The sequence below is a fragment of the Echiichthys vipera genome, assembly GCF_963691815.1.
Source record: "Echiichthys vipera genome assembly, chromosome: 18".
NCBI lineage: Eukaryota > Metazoa > Chordata > Actinopteri > Perciformes > Trachinidae > Echiichthys > Echiichthys vipera.
Window position 1 is genome coordinate 19,573,825 of NC_139843.1, and position 17,547 is coordinate 19,591,371.

At 46.8% G+C, this 17,547-nt stretch overlaps 1 protein-coding gene across 1 annotated transcript in view; it reads right to left on the bottom strand.

Annotated features, from left to right (window-relative positions):
* Positions 1-17,094, bottom strand: part of pemt (phosphatidylethanolamine N-methyltransferase) — a 66,476-nt gene extending 49,382 nt beyond the window's left edge. Inside the window, exons 1-2 of the mRNA XM_083932388.1 lie at positions 16,879-17,094; positions 11,131-11,238 (exon numbers count right to left, since the gene is read on the bottom strand). Coding sequence (XP_083788514.1) covers positions 11,131-11,238; positions 16,879-16,968 — 198 coding nt within the window. The 5' untranslated portion in view covers positions 16,969-17,094. The remainder of the gene's footprint in view (positions 1-11,130; positions 11,239-16,878) is intronic.
* Positions 17,095-17,547: the final 453 nt, after the last annotated feature.

A 17,547-nucleotide genomic window follows, 5' to 3' on the forward strand; every position in this document is an offset into this window, starting at 1 on the left:
TTTCAATATGAGCCCACATTTGTGGCGCCACCACCCAGCATCAATGTCTGGAAGCAGGACGGCTAAGCAGGTAAAACCGTCATTTAAAAAACAGTTGTCTCTTTCTGATGCTTTCCAAAACGCCTATTGTACTGGTTCACAAGTAAATAACAAGTGCAGTAGAGGCGTTAATTGCAAAAGATTTACAGCCCTTTTTCCGTAGTTAGAGTACAAGCTTTCGTCACCTTATCAAAACGCTCTATCCCCGCTACATTGCCATCACGCACATTTCTTAGCACTAACGTAATTCCCTAAGTCTATAACACAACAAAGGCATTGAAGTGTAACTTGCTAAAGCACGGGGCCTAGCACTGTGAAGAAGAACTTTTGCATTTGAAAGTGTTAAAGCACACTTCATCAGCGGTGGATGAAGGCCTGGACGGACGGACAAGAAGTCTCTCTCTCCAGGGTCGGGAACAGAGGTGGTTGGTAGCCATAGACGCACTGGAAGGGAGAGAGGCCTGTGGCGAAACTGGTCAGGGTGTTGTGCGAGTATTCCACCCACAGGAGCTGTTCGGACCAAGATGAGGGGGATTGGGTGACATGCAGCGGAGTGCCGTCTCCATCTCCTGATTTTTGCGTTCCGTCTGACCGTTAGACTGGGGATGGTATCCTGATGAGAGACTGACAATGGCCCCCAGGAGTGAGCAGAATTCTCTCCAGAAAACAGAGGCGAACTGGGGGCCCCGATCAGAAACCACGTCTACTGGGACACAAAGTGGGCCATTTTGCTGAACCGGTCCACCACCGTCAAAATGGTGGTGTTGCCGTTGGACGTTGGTAGACCGGTGACGAAGTCCACGGAGATGTGTGACCATGGACGATGAGGTATCGGTAGTGGGTGCAGAAGACCAGCAGGAGCTTGGAGTGTGGGTTTATGTTGGTTGCAGGTGGGGCAGGCGTTGACGAAGCCAGAGTGGACCACCAGAAGTGACGCTGCACAACTTCCTTCGTCCGCTGGATCCCAGGGTGACAGGTGAGGTTGGAGCTGTGAGCCCACTGGAGGACCTCGGACCGGAGGTCAGGTGGAACATACAGACGTTCTGGTGGACAGGAACTGGGTCCAGGCTGGTCCTGGATGGCAGCTCTGACCCTCTCTTCCACCTCCCAGGTAAGTGTGGCGATGAGGCGTGAAGCTGGGAGAATGTTTTCAGGCTCTGGGGCCTCCTTCTCCTCCTCCTGAACCTGCCGAGACAAGGCATCAGGTTTGACGTTGCGGGACCCCGGCCGATATGAGAGGGAGAAGTTGAATCTGGTGAGGAAGAGAGACCACCGGGCCTGGCGGGAGTTCAGTCTCTTGGAGTAGACTGGATGTACTCCAGGTTCTTGTGGTCCGTCCACACCAGGAACGGCAGTTTGGTCCCCTCTAACCAGTGACGCCACTCCTCCAGAGCCAACTTCACTGCTAGTAGCTCCCTGTTACCAATATCATAGTTTCTTTCGGCCGGGGTCAACCGCCTGGAGAAGAAGGCACAGGGGTGAAGCTTCTGGTCGATGGCGGCCCTCTGAGACAGGACAGACCCTACTCCCACGTCGGAGGCGTCCACCTCAACCACGAATTGTCGTTCGGTGTCAGGCATTACGAGGATGGGGGCTGTTGTAAAACGTGTCTTCAGGGACCGGAAAGCCTCATTGGCGGCCGAAGACCACTGGAAGGGCACCTTGGAGGAGGTGAGGGCTGTGAGAGAGGCTGCCACCGTGCTGTACCCTCTGATGAACCTCCGGTAAAAGTTGGCAAAGCCCAGAAATCGTTGAAGCTGCTTACGGGAGTCTGGAGTGGGCCAGGAGGTGACAGCAGAGACCTTGGCAGAGTCCATCTGGATGGTCCCCTTCCCTATGACGTACCCCAGGAAGGAGACGGACGTAGCGTGGAATTCACACTTCTCAGCCTTTACAAAGAGAGAATTCTCCAGAAGGCGTTGGAGAACCCTCTGGACATGGTGGATGTCCCTGAGTATGTCATTCACCAGGGCCTGGAAGACAGCAGGAGCATTTGTGAGGCCAAAAGGCATCACCAGGTACTCGTAGTGGCCGGTAGGGGTGTTGAATGCCGTCTTCCATTCGTCTCCCTCTCGGACCCGGACCAGGTGGTAGACGTTGCGTAGGTCGAGCTTTGTGAAGATGGTGGCTCCCTCCAGGAGCTCGAACGCTGAGGCGATGAGGGGCAGGTTCTTCACCGTAATGTCATTTAGTCCTCGATAATCAATACAGGGGCGGAGCGTCTTGTCCTTCTTAGCCACAAAGAAGAAACCCGCCCCTGCTGGAGATGATGAGGGTCGGATGATGCCTGCGGCCAAGGAGTCATTGATGTAAGTGTCCATGGCTTCTCTCTCAGAGGCGGATATAGAGTACAGGCGACCCCTGGGTGGAACAGAACCAGGCTGGAGGTCGATGCCGCAGTCATAGGGTCAATGCGGGGGAAGAGAGGTTGCCTTTGCTTTGCTGAAGACCTCTCAGAAGTCTAGGTATTCAGCGGGGACCCCCAACATATCTGGAGCAGGGCTGGAGCAGGTAGATGACTGAGGAGCGGTGGCTTGTTTAAGGCAGACTTGATGACACGTAGAACTCCAACCTAGGATCGCCCCCGTGGTCCAGTCAATGTGTGGATTATGACGCCGGAGCCAAGGAAATCCCAGGAGGAGTGGATGACGAGGAGAGGGCAGGATATGGAACTGGATAGTTTCATGGTGGTTGCCAGACAGGAGCATGTGGTGGGTGACAGTTCCCAGGAGGTGACCGTCCAGGGCATTGGCGGGAGCAGGAACTGGCAGGCGAATTCGACCAACGCCTAGCTGAAGTGCTAGGTTGTTATCGATGATGTTAGCGTCTGAACCAGAGTCTATGAGTGTGGCAAGAGTCTGAGAGCCTTGGGGTAGCAGTAGTTGAACATGGCACAGGGGACGTGAAGCGAAGGAGGGTTTAGAGGTGTGACTCACCAGGACCTCCTTCCTCACTGGTGAGCCTGACCTTTTACTGGACAGCTGGAAACGAAGTGTCAGGGCTGCCAACAGTAGAGGCAGAGGTTTCCTATGCGGCGCCTCTCTCTCTCTTGTGGGGTTAGGCTGGCCCGGCCAATCTGCATGGGTTCAGAATCCCTCCCCAGTGTGCTGGGGGGCGGAGTTAGTGACCTGGCAGGAGCTGGAGAACGAGGAGTCGGAAGCCCCTCCCCTCGTCCCTGACGTCTCTCTCTGTGTCTGGCTTGAATCCGTCTGTCCACACGGGAAGCCAGCTCAATGATATTGTTGAGAGAGGCAGGAAGGTCGTAGAACACCAGCTCATCTTTGATGTAGTCGGCCAGTCCAAGCAGGAAAGCGTCCACCTGAGCCGCCTGGTTCCACTCGCTCCGCCGAGCCCGGATGCGGAAGTCAATGGCGTAGTCAGTCACCGAGCAGCCTCCCTGTCTGAGACCCAGAAGACCCCCAGAAATGTCGGAACCTCTGGATGCTACACCAAACACCTTGCGGAGCTCGGTGGAGAAGGCCTTGAAGGATAGGCAAGCAGGTGTGTGGCGTTCCCACTCGGCTGTTCCCCACAGCCGAGCGCGACCAGTCAGGTTATTTATTGTGAACGCCACCCTTGCTTCCTCGGAGGCGAAGGTGTGAGGTTGCAGAGCAAAGAGGATTGAACAGTTAGTGATGAATGGATTGCAACCCTCTGGATCCCCGGCGTAGCGTTCTGGGACTCCCACTCGAGGCTCAAGGACGGGACCAGGATATACCAGAGCTGGTGGAGGAGGATGACTCGCAGGAGCTGGCAGAGGGATGGACTGGGCGAGTGTAACGGTGAGTTGTTGAACCTGGGCGGATAGCGTGGCTAGCGCTTGCTCTTGGTTAGCTGCTGCTACCTGAATGTTAGCCGTGGTGGAGGCTAACATCACCTCTTGGTGCTGGAGCTGGGTGTCCACCCGGTCTAGGCGAGCCAGTGGATCCGGGTTGTGCGCTGGGTCCACACTCATGGCCAGATTGTAACGGGTTTGGTTGGGACCCAATAGCAGCACAAATACAGGCAGGTATCGTTAACTTTATTGGCTTGATGCAGGGAATAATCAGAGTCACGCCGCTGCAGGTAGCCACAGAGGAGACTTGAGTTACACTCACTCTGAAGAGCTGAACCAGGTAACCGCCAGTTAGCCACAGGAGCCGACAGGCAGAATCCAGAAGGGGACAGGCGAGGATCGTGGTCAGGGACGGAAGGCTGAGGTGGTTTCCAGGAGATCGGTCAGGCAGGATAGTCAGAGGCAGGCTGGGTCGAAACCGGGAGATCAGGCAGAGTAACGCTGGAGAGTCTGGTGCAAGCATCGAGAACAATCTAGCAATGAGTGAGTGTGGAGTTGGGGCTTAAATGCAGCCAGAGCAGAGAGCACAGGTGAGTGGAGTTGGCTTGATGAGACTGGTGTGTCTGATTGGCAAATTGAAGCAGGTGCAGAGTGTGAGGCAGAGAGGAACTGCGACACTCCCAAGTGGGGCTGGTAAGCAAATTGCAGAGGGTCTAGCAGGGCTCTCACCTGCGGCCTCAGGTTGACCAAAACCAGTCTCTCCAGCACCTTCATGACGTAAGATGAGAGGGCCACTGGTCGATAGTCATTGAGGTCTGATGGTGACGACTTCTTTGGAACAGGAATCAGGCAGGAAGTCTTCCAAAGCACTGGTATTCTCTCCTGACCAAGGCTCAGGTTGTAGAGGTGTTGTAGGAGAGATGACAGCTGGCTGGCACATGTCTTCAGGATCCTGGGGCTGATACCGTCAGGGCCTGCAGCCTTACGCTGGTGGAGTCTCTCCAACTCTCCTCAGTTCTTCCCTGTCTCCAGACCTGAATGCCCTCTTCTTCTTGTTAAGAAGGGCTTTCAGGTCATTGGTGATCAACGGCTTATTATTAGGGAAGCGGCTCACAGTCCAGATCTGATTATACAATACACTTGAATGCACAGAAGCCCTGAAAGGAAAGGTGAAAAAAAACTATAATTTCAGGGCTTAATTAGGCTGTTTTAAGAGTGAGGAAGCCGTGCTGAATGAAGTGCCTGACGCACAATACAAAGGGAAATGAAAGTTTGTGTGTGTATGTGTGTGTATGTGTGTATCGCCCATGATGTGTGATCAGTTAACATCAGCCGTCAGTCACAAATCAAATGCATTTTCACCCAACACCTAAAGCTTTTCAACAGATGAATGAATGAATGAATGCTTTATTTCAAACATATGAAAAAAAAAAAAAAACACTTTAAGCACAAGTCATTAAAAACCCTTTGTATGTTTGAAAAGGAGCAGGAAGAAGCATTAGCTTATTAATTCCTACCCCTTCTCCACTTAGTACCTAGTACTATAGGTTTTCTTACTTCCTGTGTATCCTGTTTCTTTTTTTTTTTTTAATACGCTCAACAAAACAAACAATAATCAACAAACAACACAATGACCGCTTGTGTAAAAATAAATAAATGACAAGTATGGTAAAAAGTGAGAACCTTAGTGTTTGTCATACCCCTCTTCTTCCCTGTACCTTGTAAACACCATCCGTTTGTACTGTTTGCTCATGGTCGGACATTGTCTGAGCTCCTCCGCTAGTCTGTTCCACAATTTTTACTCCACATACTGAAATGCAAAAGGTTTTTAAAGTTGAGCGTGCATACAGATGTTTTAGATTCAGTTCCCCCCTCAGATTATAACCCCCTTCTCTCGGAAAAAAACATGCTTGAATAATTACTGGTAACGAGTTGTTTGTTGCCCTATACATGATTTGTGCTGTTTGGAAACTAACAAGATCAGTGAGTTTCAGTATTTTTGATTTTGAGAATAAGGGGTGAGTGTGCTCTCTGTACCCAGTGTGATGAATTATCCTGATTGCTCTTTTTTAGAAGAATCGACAGTGGTTGTAGTGTAGATTTATAAGTATTGCCCCAAATCTCTGCACAGTAACTCAAATATGGTAATATCAATGAGTTATAAAGAATGTGGAGTGATTTGTGGTCCAGAGAGTGTTTAGCCTTACCTAGTACTGAGATGCTCTGTGACAGTTTACTTCGAACATGCTTTATGTGAGGTTTCCATGTTATTTTTTTGTCTATAATTACACCCAGAAATGTATTTTCATGTACCCTTGCAATGTCCACCCCATCTATCTGTATTATTGCTTTAGTGTTCATTTTACAGTTCCCAAATAACATGAATTTGGTTTTGTGATTTTTTTTGATCTTCTGATGGTGAGAGACGTCAGAATGTCTTCAATTAATGACAGTAGCTGAATGTGTGGACAACATAAGCATACAGTGTGCATGTCCGAGCAACACACACTCACACACACATAAACACACCCACACGCGCGCGCGCGCACACACACACACACACCGTACACACACACACACACACACACGAAGTGATGGTGACGTATAACGTTATAGCCTATAAGTGTAATTAAACCTGAACAACAATAATGTCTTGGCACGCGATTAACGCAGGTAGTGAAGTGAGCCAGCTCCCAGCTCCATGCGCAGTTACGCGCAAACAAATACGGTGTTTAGTTATAACCCAGTGTCAGGTACAATCCCTGTGCAATAACTCTGTCACACCAAGCATCCACCTACAACTTAACTAGGGCCATTAGACTTCAGTTTAAATACTCACTGTTCTTTGACAAGTATTGCCGCATACACCAACTATATAATACCGTCACATCCACCTACTTTATGTATATAAAGCAAAAAAATCTTCGCTCATCTGCAAAATAAAGAAAGAATTTTGAATAAAGAAATCGCATTTTTTTTTTTGTTCCTTACACACAAAATGTGTACTGAAACAGAAAAAAAAACGTAACCCAAGAAGTGGGGTACGTATAACTGTATTATTGTATCCCTACTATGAACTATGAAAAAAAAACAGGCTGATGCAACGTGATCCTTTGGAGTTTATGTTCTCTGTTCAGTTTGTTTTTTCTGCAGCAGGATTACGGAAAAATTACCGGCCCAAAACTTGGTGGAAGGGTGTAGCATGGTCCAAGGAAGAACGGTTACCCATTACATTTTGGTGCAGATCCTAATCACGGTGGGCGGATACATGAATTATTTTGTCCCTTTTGTTAACGTTGCGGGATGGGGCATAGCCTTGGGGCTGGGTCTGCACAGGAGCACGGTATACCAGCACAGCACATGCAGCACACAGAATGCCATGAAACAAGGCGACAGTGTGATGCACAAAAAATGATGGTGAGAAGCATGCTATACCACTACCTTTCATCAAAATGTCAATGCCATGTTTTTTGGACCAAGTGTGCAGGAACAAAAGGTGCGAGGTAGCATCCTAATGAATTCTCAAAATCACATCAGCGTTTGTTTGAGCCGTCGCATGACAGAAATGTGCTCAACTAGATCGGTAGTTTATTTTTAGCACAAAGACGCGAATCACATACATTCTTTCTTGGGCCTTTTAAGAGATGGTAGCCCGATAAAAGCAAATGAAACAGCATCCTAACACTCCCGCCTTGTAGAAATAAGGCATGGCAGCTCAAACAAATAATATGAAAACAATCTTTCATCCCCTGCCTCGCTCAGTAAGTTCCATCAGTCCTAATGCTGTTTGCCTGAATAACCCCCATTCCAGCCACTTACAGATAATCTTCCAGCGAAATGCACAATAAGGGGTGATTTGGGATCATGTGCAAGACCAAAAGTACCTCCGCGGTATTTACTCTAATGCAAATAATTGGCTTCTCTTTTGTAAGGAGAGAGCTACTGTTTGATGAGCATGTGTGCTGCCGGGCTGCGCAGGTGTGATGAGTCAATGGCCAAATGAAACCCCATCCGTTTCAAAAGCAGCGAGTAAATTACGACAATTTGTTTTTTAGATAATCATACAGAAATTGCAATTTGATCAAATCTGGATACCAGGAGATAATTATGGTATTAACACCATAACGCGGTAAAAGAATACTGAGGGAACATGTATAACACAGAAATAGAATGGAAAATTAAATTGCAGTATATCTGCTTACGCCCTTGTGAATTTTTGTATTTGCTTTTTTTCTTTGTCCCAATCATGCTTCAACATTTTCAACCTGTACACTCTTAATTATGAGCGACTGCACTCAAATGAATGGTGCACTTTGTCCATGTATGACAGCAGAGTGCCACATAAAGAACGTGGGTGAGGAATACAGGTAGAGAGGATTTTTTCTAACAAGTCTACTTTAAGTTAATTGCAGCATTATGTAAAGCCCCAAGCATAAATAAGTTGAAGTATTGGCATGATTCACCCAGTAAACCCCAAAGAGGAAGATGTGACTCAAGTCTGCATAGCACATGTGCATGCACTTGATATCTTGACCATCTCTGATTGAAAATAAAAAGACCATTTTCTTTAGGTATAGATATACATTGGAGGGGCCTGCGTGGAGAGGATTCACACCTCCAAGTATCTGGGGACTTTAATCTCAGACGACCTGTCCTGGTCTGACAATACATGGGCAACAGTTAAAAAGGCGGGGCAGAGACTCCATTTCCTGAGGGTACTGAAGAGAAACACCCTGGAGAAGAAAATGCTGGTGGTCTTTTACCGGGCAGCCGTCGAGAGCGTTCTGACCTTCAGCACCACAGTCTGGTACGCTGGCTGCTCGGCTGTGGACAAGAAAGCTCTGCAAAGCTCTTCCCTTTTTCCCGAGGACATCGCCACCTCCCACTACCTCTGTAGAGCGACAGAAATCATCAGGGACCCCTCACATCCCGACCACCACCAGTTTCAGCTGCTGTGCTCCGGCAGGCGCTACAGGTCTGCCAAAGTCCGCACATCCAGACTCCAGTTTTTCCCCACGGCCATCAGTACATTAAGGGCGAACTCACACTGTCCTTCCGTACTGCGACCCGGGCTTTAGGGTACTTGTCCCCCCTCCCTCTCCCCCCGCGCCCCAGCCCCGTTTGCACACACACTGCCTGGGCCTCGGCCAATGCTTCTTGCTGTCCATACGACATCACGCCGTGACACGTCACACGCATTGATCGCGTGTGTGTGGCTTTGTTTACAAATCTTTCCACAGACCTCTGAGTTTTTGTGCGTCTTGTCGACTGTTTTTGAATATTTTCATCCGACCAAATCTGCAGTAAACACTCCACCTCCGCATCACACCAACGTGAACCTTTCACCGCCATTGTATTTGTTGTTAAATGTCTGCACATGGTCCGTCGTTCTATTTTCTATGTCCGAACAGGCGCACATACCGCTATCGCCGTAGGGCTCGTGCTCGTACACGTGCGCACGCTCGTGCTCGTGCTCGTACATGTGCAAACGGCTCTGCTAAAGCCCACCTCCTGTCGGCTGTTATGTGCGGAACGGGTGCACTCAAACTGCTTAAACGTACTAGGCTTTAGCTGAAAAAACGGTTTTGGCCCGGTACGGAACGACAGTGTGAGTGCGCCCTAAGCTCTAACGAGCCCTGACCGACCCAAGCCAACTGCCACACATCATCCCACACCATCACATGTCACATCAGTCCCACTCTCTCATACCCGTGCAATATATCTATACCTGTGCAATATATTCATACATTTCTTTTTATACACCATCCATATATATACTGTACATATCTTTTAATATTTATTCTGATGGACACTTTTTGCACTTAATAACAGGGTTAATAAGTTATCTTGTGTGTTGTCCTGTGTTTTCAAATTTATGTCTGTGTTGTCTTTTGTGTTCTTGTGTTTTTAAACTTTTAATTTGTGTCTTAAATTTTAATTCTACTACACACCAAGCAGAGTTGCATCTCCAATCTCGTTGTTGCTGCCACAATGACAACAAAGACTTCTACTACATCATAGATTAACCGGATTGGTTGTGGGTCTGTCCAATTGCTTCCAGAACTAAGAAGTTCCAGACTAATATGCACTTGTCAATTAGTCCGATGATGCCAGGCTAGATGTACAAGTACTGATAAATGTTTGGCCAATAATTGGAAATTCATATTATTATGCACAATCACGATATTTAAATTATAGCTGATAAATTATCAGCAGATAATTTAAACCCAAATTGCTTTCATTGACTTCCATTCTGAGGCAACATGATCTATTAGAACCACAGTAAGTTTGTTGTGAAAAAAAAAATCCATATCATGCTTCCTTAATTTTCTTCCTACGTCTACATCGTTAAGGACTGACCTTTTCACATTGCATTGCAATCAACCCAACATCATTATGTATGGGCTGATACTGAAATGCAATATCATGTAATGTACAGTCTAATAGATAACCACGGTTCTAAGATATCTGATATGTAATCATCTTGTCTGTGAAATGTAACTCTCTGTGACGGACAGAAGAATGGTTTTATCAGGCTCAGGGACGCTGTCGGGACTGTTTGCCTTTATTTGATAAAGACGGATCAACAGTCAGTCACTGTGGACAGATACACTATTTTCAAAGCTTTGGCTTGTAACACTCAAGTTCCCAGTGTCCTCCACTTCATTAACTGAGTTGTTGGAATCTTTTCCGGTATTAAATGTACGGTGTAATTTTTGTTCTGTTTTTCTTCTAGTTGAGTTGGGCTTCAAGAGGAGGAAGTAACTCAAGTGGAAGTTCACACTTTCCCCCTGAACCATTCTCAGTCCACCAGGCCCCCTAACCAACCAGGAGGTATTATTACAGCAAAAAGGTCAAGATCTCTCACCGACTTCCCACCAATGAATCACTGGTGTTCACCTGGCCAAGCCAAAAGAAACACTGCTGAGGATGCATGACATGACTTGAGTTAATAACACAAACATTCATTTTCTTATCTGCCTGTTATGCTTAGTGCCCCCTGATGACTCACAGCCACAGACAGCAAGAGTTGTGATATTGTTTTTGACTTTCAAAGAAAAGTTTTTAATTGCATTGAAAATATTGCATCATCAGACTGCTGTCTCAACAACGTTGTTTAGAAAAATGGTGGAGATACAGTACATGAAGCTGCCTGTCAAACAAATAAAATAATGCTACAGAGAAATTACTTTCAGTCAATCAAATGGAATAAGTCATGGTTTTCTCATCTCAATTTCCTATGCACTGTATCTCCAAGTACACAACGAGTTCATACATGACTATTTAGTGGCAACAATATCTACAGTATTTCTTACCACATTCCAGAAGAAGGGGTTGAAAACGATGGCGATCACAGCAATGCAAAAGCTGGAGTCATGAAAGTTGATGTGTTTTAGGAGTCCTTCCATCAGCGTCAAGTCCATCTGAAAGATGGAAAGATGTGGAAAATACTCATTCAAACACATAGAAAACAAAAAACAAGATGGATGGTTATAAAAGTATTGCCTATAATACTGTCTTCCATAGCTAGTTAGGCATTTGCTGAATATCAACAGAGGCCTGCACCTGAATGGAAACATTAGCCAGGTTTTCATCCAAATGTAGTGCAAATTTTAACTGAATGTAAACAGGAGAAGAGTGTTCTTTTTTGCTGCTATGTCTGTTCAGGACAGATTCTGTCTCTTCTCACACACCTTGACCAAAAATGTGTTCACACTCTCTGGCTGAGTTACAATGAGTGTAAATAATGCGACCCCTTCACTTTCTATCGCGAGAATTCATGATTTATTTTGGGAAGTGTCTTGTTGTTTGAGACAATTTGGACTGAAAGCCCACTCTGCAGTGACCAAACCTCATCAGCAGAAAGAATAAAAAGGCGAGACTTGCCTTTGCTGAGGAGCCTGTTGTGTGTATACAGGAGAACTGTTCCAGAGTGACTTTAGTGATGAGAGTATGTTCAATTTGTTTGTGTCTGATGGGAAACATTATGTTGGGCGTAGGACTGGGGAAAGACTGAGTTGTTGTCTTTCCCCAGTCAACAACTGGGGAAAGACAACCCAAAGTGTGTAAAGAAGTCACATTTGGAGGAGGAAGTGTCATGGTTTGGGGGATGTTTTCTGCAGCAGGAGTTGGGCCTCTTGTACAGCTACATGGCAGGGTGAATGCAAATGTTTATGTGAACCTCCTTCAGCAACAGGCAATATCTTCACTGCAAATGTCTCCCAATCAGGATCAAGATAATTCCCTGTCACACTGCAAAACAGGTTAAGCAGTTCCTTGACGCTAAGAATATTGAAAGAGCCCAGATCTAAACCCTAAAGTTATGGCTTAGAAACCCACTACAGTTACAGAACTGTGGAAGACACTGCAAGGAGAATGGACCAAGATCAGTTTAAAGCAAGGGCCTCTACACTTCCTATTTTGAATCATATAGCCCTAAGAAAACATTGTTTAAATCTTCTCTTCTGACACAATGGTTACTGTTCTCTAATTTTGCCCACTGTTTTTTTTTTCTTCACAAAATAAAGGTTTTTGTTGAAGTGTACTGGTTATTTAAAAAGAACACTGCTAGAACTAGCAGCAGCAGTTCTAGCAGTGGTATAGCCACAGCAAGTATTCTATCAAATTCTGAACAGTAACATATATCGATATTTCAGAATTAATCAAGTATTAATCATTTATTCTCTCATTTTGATCTCCAGTGTATGTATATTGCACTTACATCCTGCACTTATGTGTAGCACTGTAGTAGTTTGGCTTATTTGAAGTACTTACTTAATTCTAGCAACTCTGGTTTCTACCCCAATGCACTTATTGGAAGTCGTTTTAGATGAGCGTCAGCTAAATGAAATAAAATGTAATGTAATAGAGAGATTCAGCAGATCCATCTGCTCAATAGGATGGTCAGTGCTAAAGGTAAGTGACTGGTATCACACTACAACAGCTGTATAAGCAGTGAGCATCTTACTATATGGTGAAGCACAGTATTATCAGATCTTTCTGCTGGATCTCTGCAACAATTAGATGGCTTAGGCGCTTGAAATCCTAACTGGAATTGTGTGTGCCAATCACAGGCCCATCACGCTTCTGTTGCTCACTGTGGAGGGGAACTGATTTTAGGTCTGTTTTTCTTATCTGTGTCCACTGATACAGGCTGACACAGGCAACAAGTCAAGGTTACCCTGTAGAACTTAATGAGTGCTTTGACCTCAAGTAAGTAGCATACAAGTAAATGAGTAAAACAGGGACATTTCAAAGTAAACTGCTGCAGGTGGGGGTTGTTATTGTCAACAACAGAACATAACCAGCCTAAATCAATGAGAATGAGCAAAAAAGTTGCCCAAAATAATCAAAAACAAGTAGACCTATAGCCTAACACATGGTAGGCCTACAACTCTGTGTTTGCTGTGTGTGCTGTGTTTCACGGAGACGTGGCTCCACGAGGACATCCCGGACTCGAACGTAACTGTGGACGGCTTTCAGACTGTTCGGGCGGACAGGAGTCACCGTGAGAGTGGCAAGAGGAAAGGTGGGGGACTTGCTATTCTTATTAACAACAAGTGGTGTCATCCTGGTCACGTTACTGTAAAGGAGCGTGTGTGTAGCCCGGACATTGAGCTGCTTGCCGTGAGTCTGCGGCCATATTACCTGCCGAGGGAGTTTTCACACGTGATCGTTCTGGTTGTTTACAGTCCTCCGACTGCAAACGCGGCGCGCGCGAGTGACGTCATCCACACCGTCGTCGCGGGACTTCAGACACGGCACCCAGACGCATTCATTGCAATATCTGGGGACTTCAACCACATCACCCTGTCTGCAACACTGCCCACTTTCAAGCAGTTTGTGGACTGTCCCACCAGGGAAAACAAGACACTGGACCTGCTGTATGCTAATGTTAAGGAGGCTTACAGCTCCACTGCCCTTCCTCCTCTTGGAAGATCAGATCACAACCTCATCCACCTGCAGCCTCTGTATAAGCCCCAAGTCCAGCGGCTTCCTGTGACCACCAGGACTGTGAGGAGATGGTCACAGGAGACTGACGAAGCTTTACAGGGTTGCTTTGAACTCACAGACTGGGATTTGCTCTGTAATTCACATGGGGAGGCCCTTGATGATCTCACGGACTGCATAACAGGATACATCAATTTCTGTGTGGACAGCGTTGTTCCTACAGAGACTGTACGCTGTTTTCCAAATAACAAGCCGTGGGTCACCAGAGACATCAAGGTCCTGCTGAATGCGAAGAAGAGGGCCTTCAGAGAAGGGGACAGAGAGCAGATGAGGCAGGTCCAGAGGGAGCTGAAGGAGAGGAGCCAACAGGGCAAAGACACCTACAGGAGAAAGCTGGAGCACAAACTCCAGCAGAACAACTTAAAGGACGTGTGGAGGGGCATGAGGAGCATCACTGGCTACAAACCATCTGGTAGCCAGACGGTAGGCGGTGGTACTGAACGTGCCAATGAGCTGAATCTGTTCTTCAACAGATTTGATGAAAGGGCTCTGGACCACCTCCCCACGGCTCCTCTACAACCATCCACCTCCAAACCTCCAACCCTGCTGAAACCTCCCCCTCAATTCCTTCCTGACTTTGCACTACCTGTCCCCTCCCCCCCGCCATCACCTCACTCCACCCACACCAACACACACAGCAGACAGACCTTCACTGAAGAGCAGGTGAGGAAGGAGCTGTGCAGACTCCGCCCAGGCAAGGCAGCGGGTCCCGACGGTGTCAGCCCGAGGGTCCTCAAAACATGTGCGATCCAGCTGTGTGGAGTCCTGCAGTACATCTACAACCTCAGCCTGAGTCTCGAGAAGGTCCCTGTGCTGTGGAAGACATCCTGCCTGGTACCAGTACCAAAGAAGGTGCGTCCCAGCACCTCCGAAGACTATAGACCGGTGGCGCTGACGTCGCACCTGATGAAGTCCCTGGAGAGGCTGGTTCTTTCACTTCTTCGGCCCCTGGTCAGCTCATCACTGGACCCTCTACAGTTTGCCCACAGCCAAGTCTAGGTGTGGAGGACGCCATCATCTTCCTGCTCAACCGTGTCTGCGCCCACCTGGACAGAGCGGGGACCACAGTGAGAATCTTGTTCATGGACTTCTCCAGTGCGTTCAACACCATCCGGCCTGGTCTGCTGGGACGTAAGCTGACGGCGATGCAGGTGGACCCTTCCCTGGTTTCCTGGATTACGGATTACTTGACGGGTCGACCACAGTATGTCAGACTGCAGGACGGAGTGTCTGACACTGTGGTCAGCAGCACTGGAGCTCCACAGGGAACTGTTCTTTCCCCATTTCTGTTCACCCTGTACACCTCAGACTTTCAGCTCCTCTCTGAGTCCTGCCACCTGCAGAAGTTTGCTGACGATTCTCCAATGGTTGGCTGTGTCAGTGAGGGGAAGGAGGAGGAGTACAGGGGCGTTGTGGACTCCTTTGTCGACTGGTGTGCAGCTAATCACCTGATTCTAAACGCCACCAAGACTAAGGAGCTAGTGGTGGATTTCCTGTGGATGTTGTCCAGGATTACAAATATCTTGGAGTATACCTGGACAACAAACTGGACTTTTCCAAGAACACTGAGGCTGTTTACAAGAAGGGCCAGAGTCGTCTCTATTTCCTGAGGAGGCTCCGGTCATTCAACGTATGTAACACCATGCTGAGGATGTTCTACCAGTCAGTGGTAGTCAGTGCCATCTTCTTTGCTGTTGTGTGCTGGGGCAGCAGACTGAGGGCAGCAGACGCAAAGAGGATCAGTAAGATCATCAGGAAGGCTGGCTCCGTCCTGGGGGTCAAACTGGACTCTTTGGTGGCGGTGTCTGAGAGGCGGATGCTGTCTAAACTGCACAGCATCCTGGACAATAACTCTCACCCTCTCCACCAGCTGCTGACCTCCAGCAGAAGCACATTCAGCCATAGACTCATTCTCCCACGGTGTAATACTGAACGCCGGAGGAAGTCTTTTCTTCCGGCGGCCATCAAACTTTATAATTCATCTCCCCCCAGTCAGGTAAGGAACAGTGGAGACACTGTATCCTGAAAATGTCACTTTGTCACTTTATTCAGTTGTACTGTCACTTAGTTTAGTAAGTAATGCTGCTATACTACACTGTCACTTTATACCAACACTACATCACTTATTTGTGGTACTGTAACTTACTGCTGCGACACTTTACACTGTCTCTTACTACATCACTTTATTTATTTATTAATGGTACTGTAACTATCTGCTGCTACACTTACTGTACTTTAGGACATGCTGCTACATTTCACTGTGGTTTACTGTAACTGACTTAAGTACGAAATGCTGCTACACTCCACTGTGCCATACTGTCACTTAGTTCTGTACGACATGCTGCTACATTTTTAACATTTTTAACACTTATAACTTATCGCTCCTTCTCACTTATCTAGTTTGTACTTATTTTATTCAATCTGCTGCTAAACTGCACAGCGCGTATTGTTGTATATTGTATATACCTACGCTTAACCACGACGTCTGTTGCACTCTGTCACACTTGGTTCATTGCTTGATTTATCTGACGTTAGCTTTATTTTGATTTGATTTATGTTTATGCTTATTGTTACTCTGATCTTTTTCCGCCTTTGTATCGAAACTGTTGCACAATAATTTCCCTCGGGATAAATAAAGCTTCTTGAATCTTGAATCTTGAATCAACTCATACTACTTTATTTGTTTTTTATATTATCTAAGGTTACAAAACCAATGGTAATTAATTCAAACTAAGAGTGTAAAAAAAACCTGCGTTAAGTATAAATATCGTTTATAACTGAGTGTGTTGCTTTTTTATTGCGTTTTGTTGAACATGCATTGTATTGCTTGGAATTAACAGAGTAGGTTTAATGCGGCTTTGCAGAAAATCATGCTTTTAATTTGAAAAGTGCGACTGTGCCGCCTGTTTTCCGGCTGTCACGAGCTCGGCGATGAAGCAGAATGGTTCAGTCGGTGAGACCGGGACTTTCGGGACTCGACTGAGCGGTTACACCGACTCACGTGAACGTTAAGACATGCAGACCGGCTTCTTATCCAACCGTTTTAGTTTTACCTTCGAATAATCGACGTTGTTGAGTCCCCCGCAGCAGTCCAGCTTATTTACGGCAGGATTCTCGTCCCGAACGGCGGCCGTGTCGCTCATACACACTGAGGGGACACGGGCAGACCACCAGCCCACATCTATGTGTGTGAAAGATAACGAATATTGCACAAAAGTGAGTGCAAAGTTCTTACATTTCAGTGAAAGAAGGGCGCAGTTCTCGTTGACAACAACGAATGCCCTGATAACCTATAACCCCGCTCAGTGCACCCTGGGAAACGTAGTTCACACTTCACTTCTGATAGAAGCACATGATTGATGTCTCACACAGGCAGCTCATATTCACGCCCAAAATAAACTTAAATCCTAACCTTTTGGACCTGCTGCAACACATGATGACATGTAGGATCTGTTTCTGTATTAGTTTTCTCCTTTGTAGTAAATGCATAGTCTCTTGCACCAGACTGAGTTCTGCTGGCTGACGATATTAAGGCGTTTCAATCATCGCAAAAACAGAACTAAGGACTCAATCTGCCATGCAGTGTAAATACATGTGAATTAAAGTGTAACATTACCACCAAAATCACAGGATTCTCATTCCCAAGTTGAATGACAGGTCTCTTAATGCAGGGATTACACCAGACAGGAACTGTGAGTTATTGTTGTTTTTCGTTGCTTTGT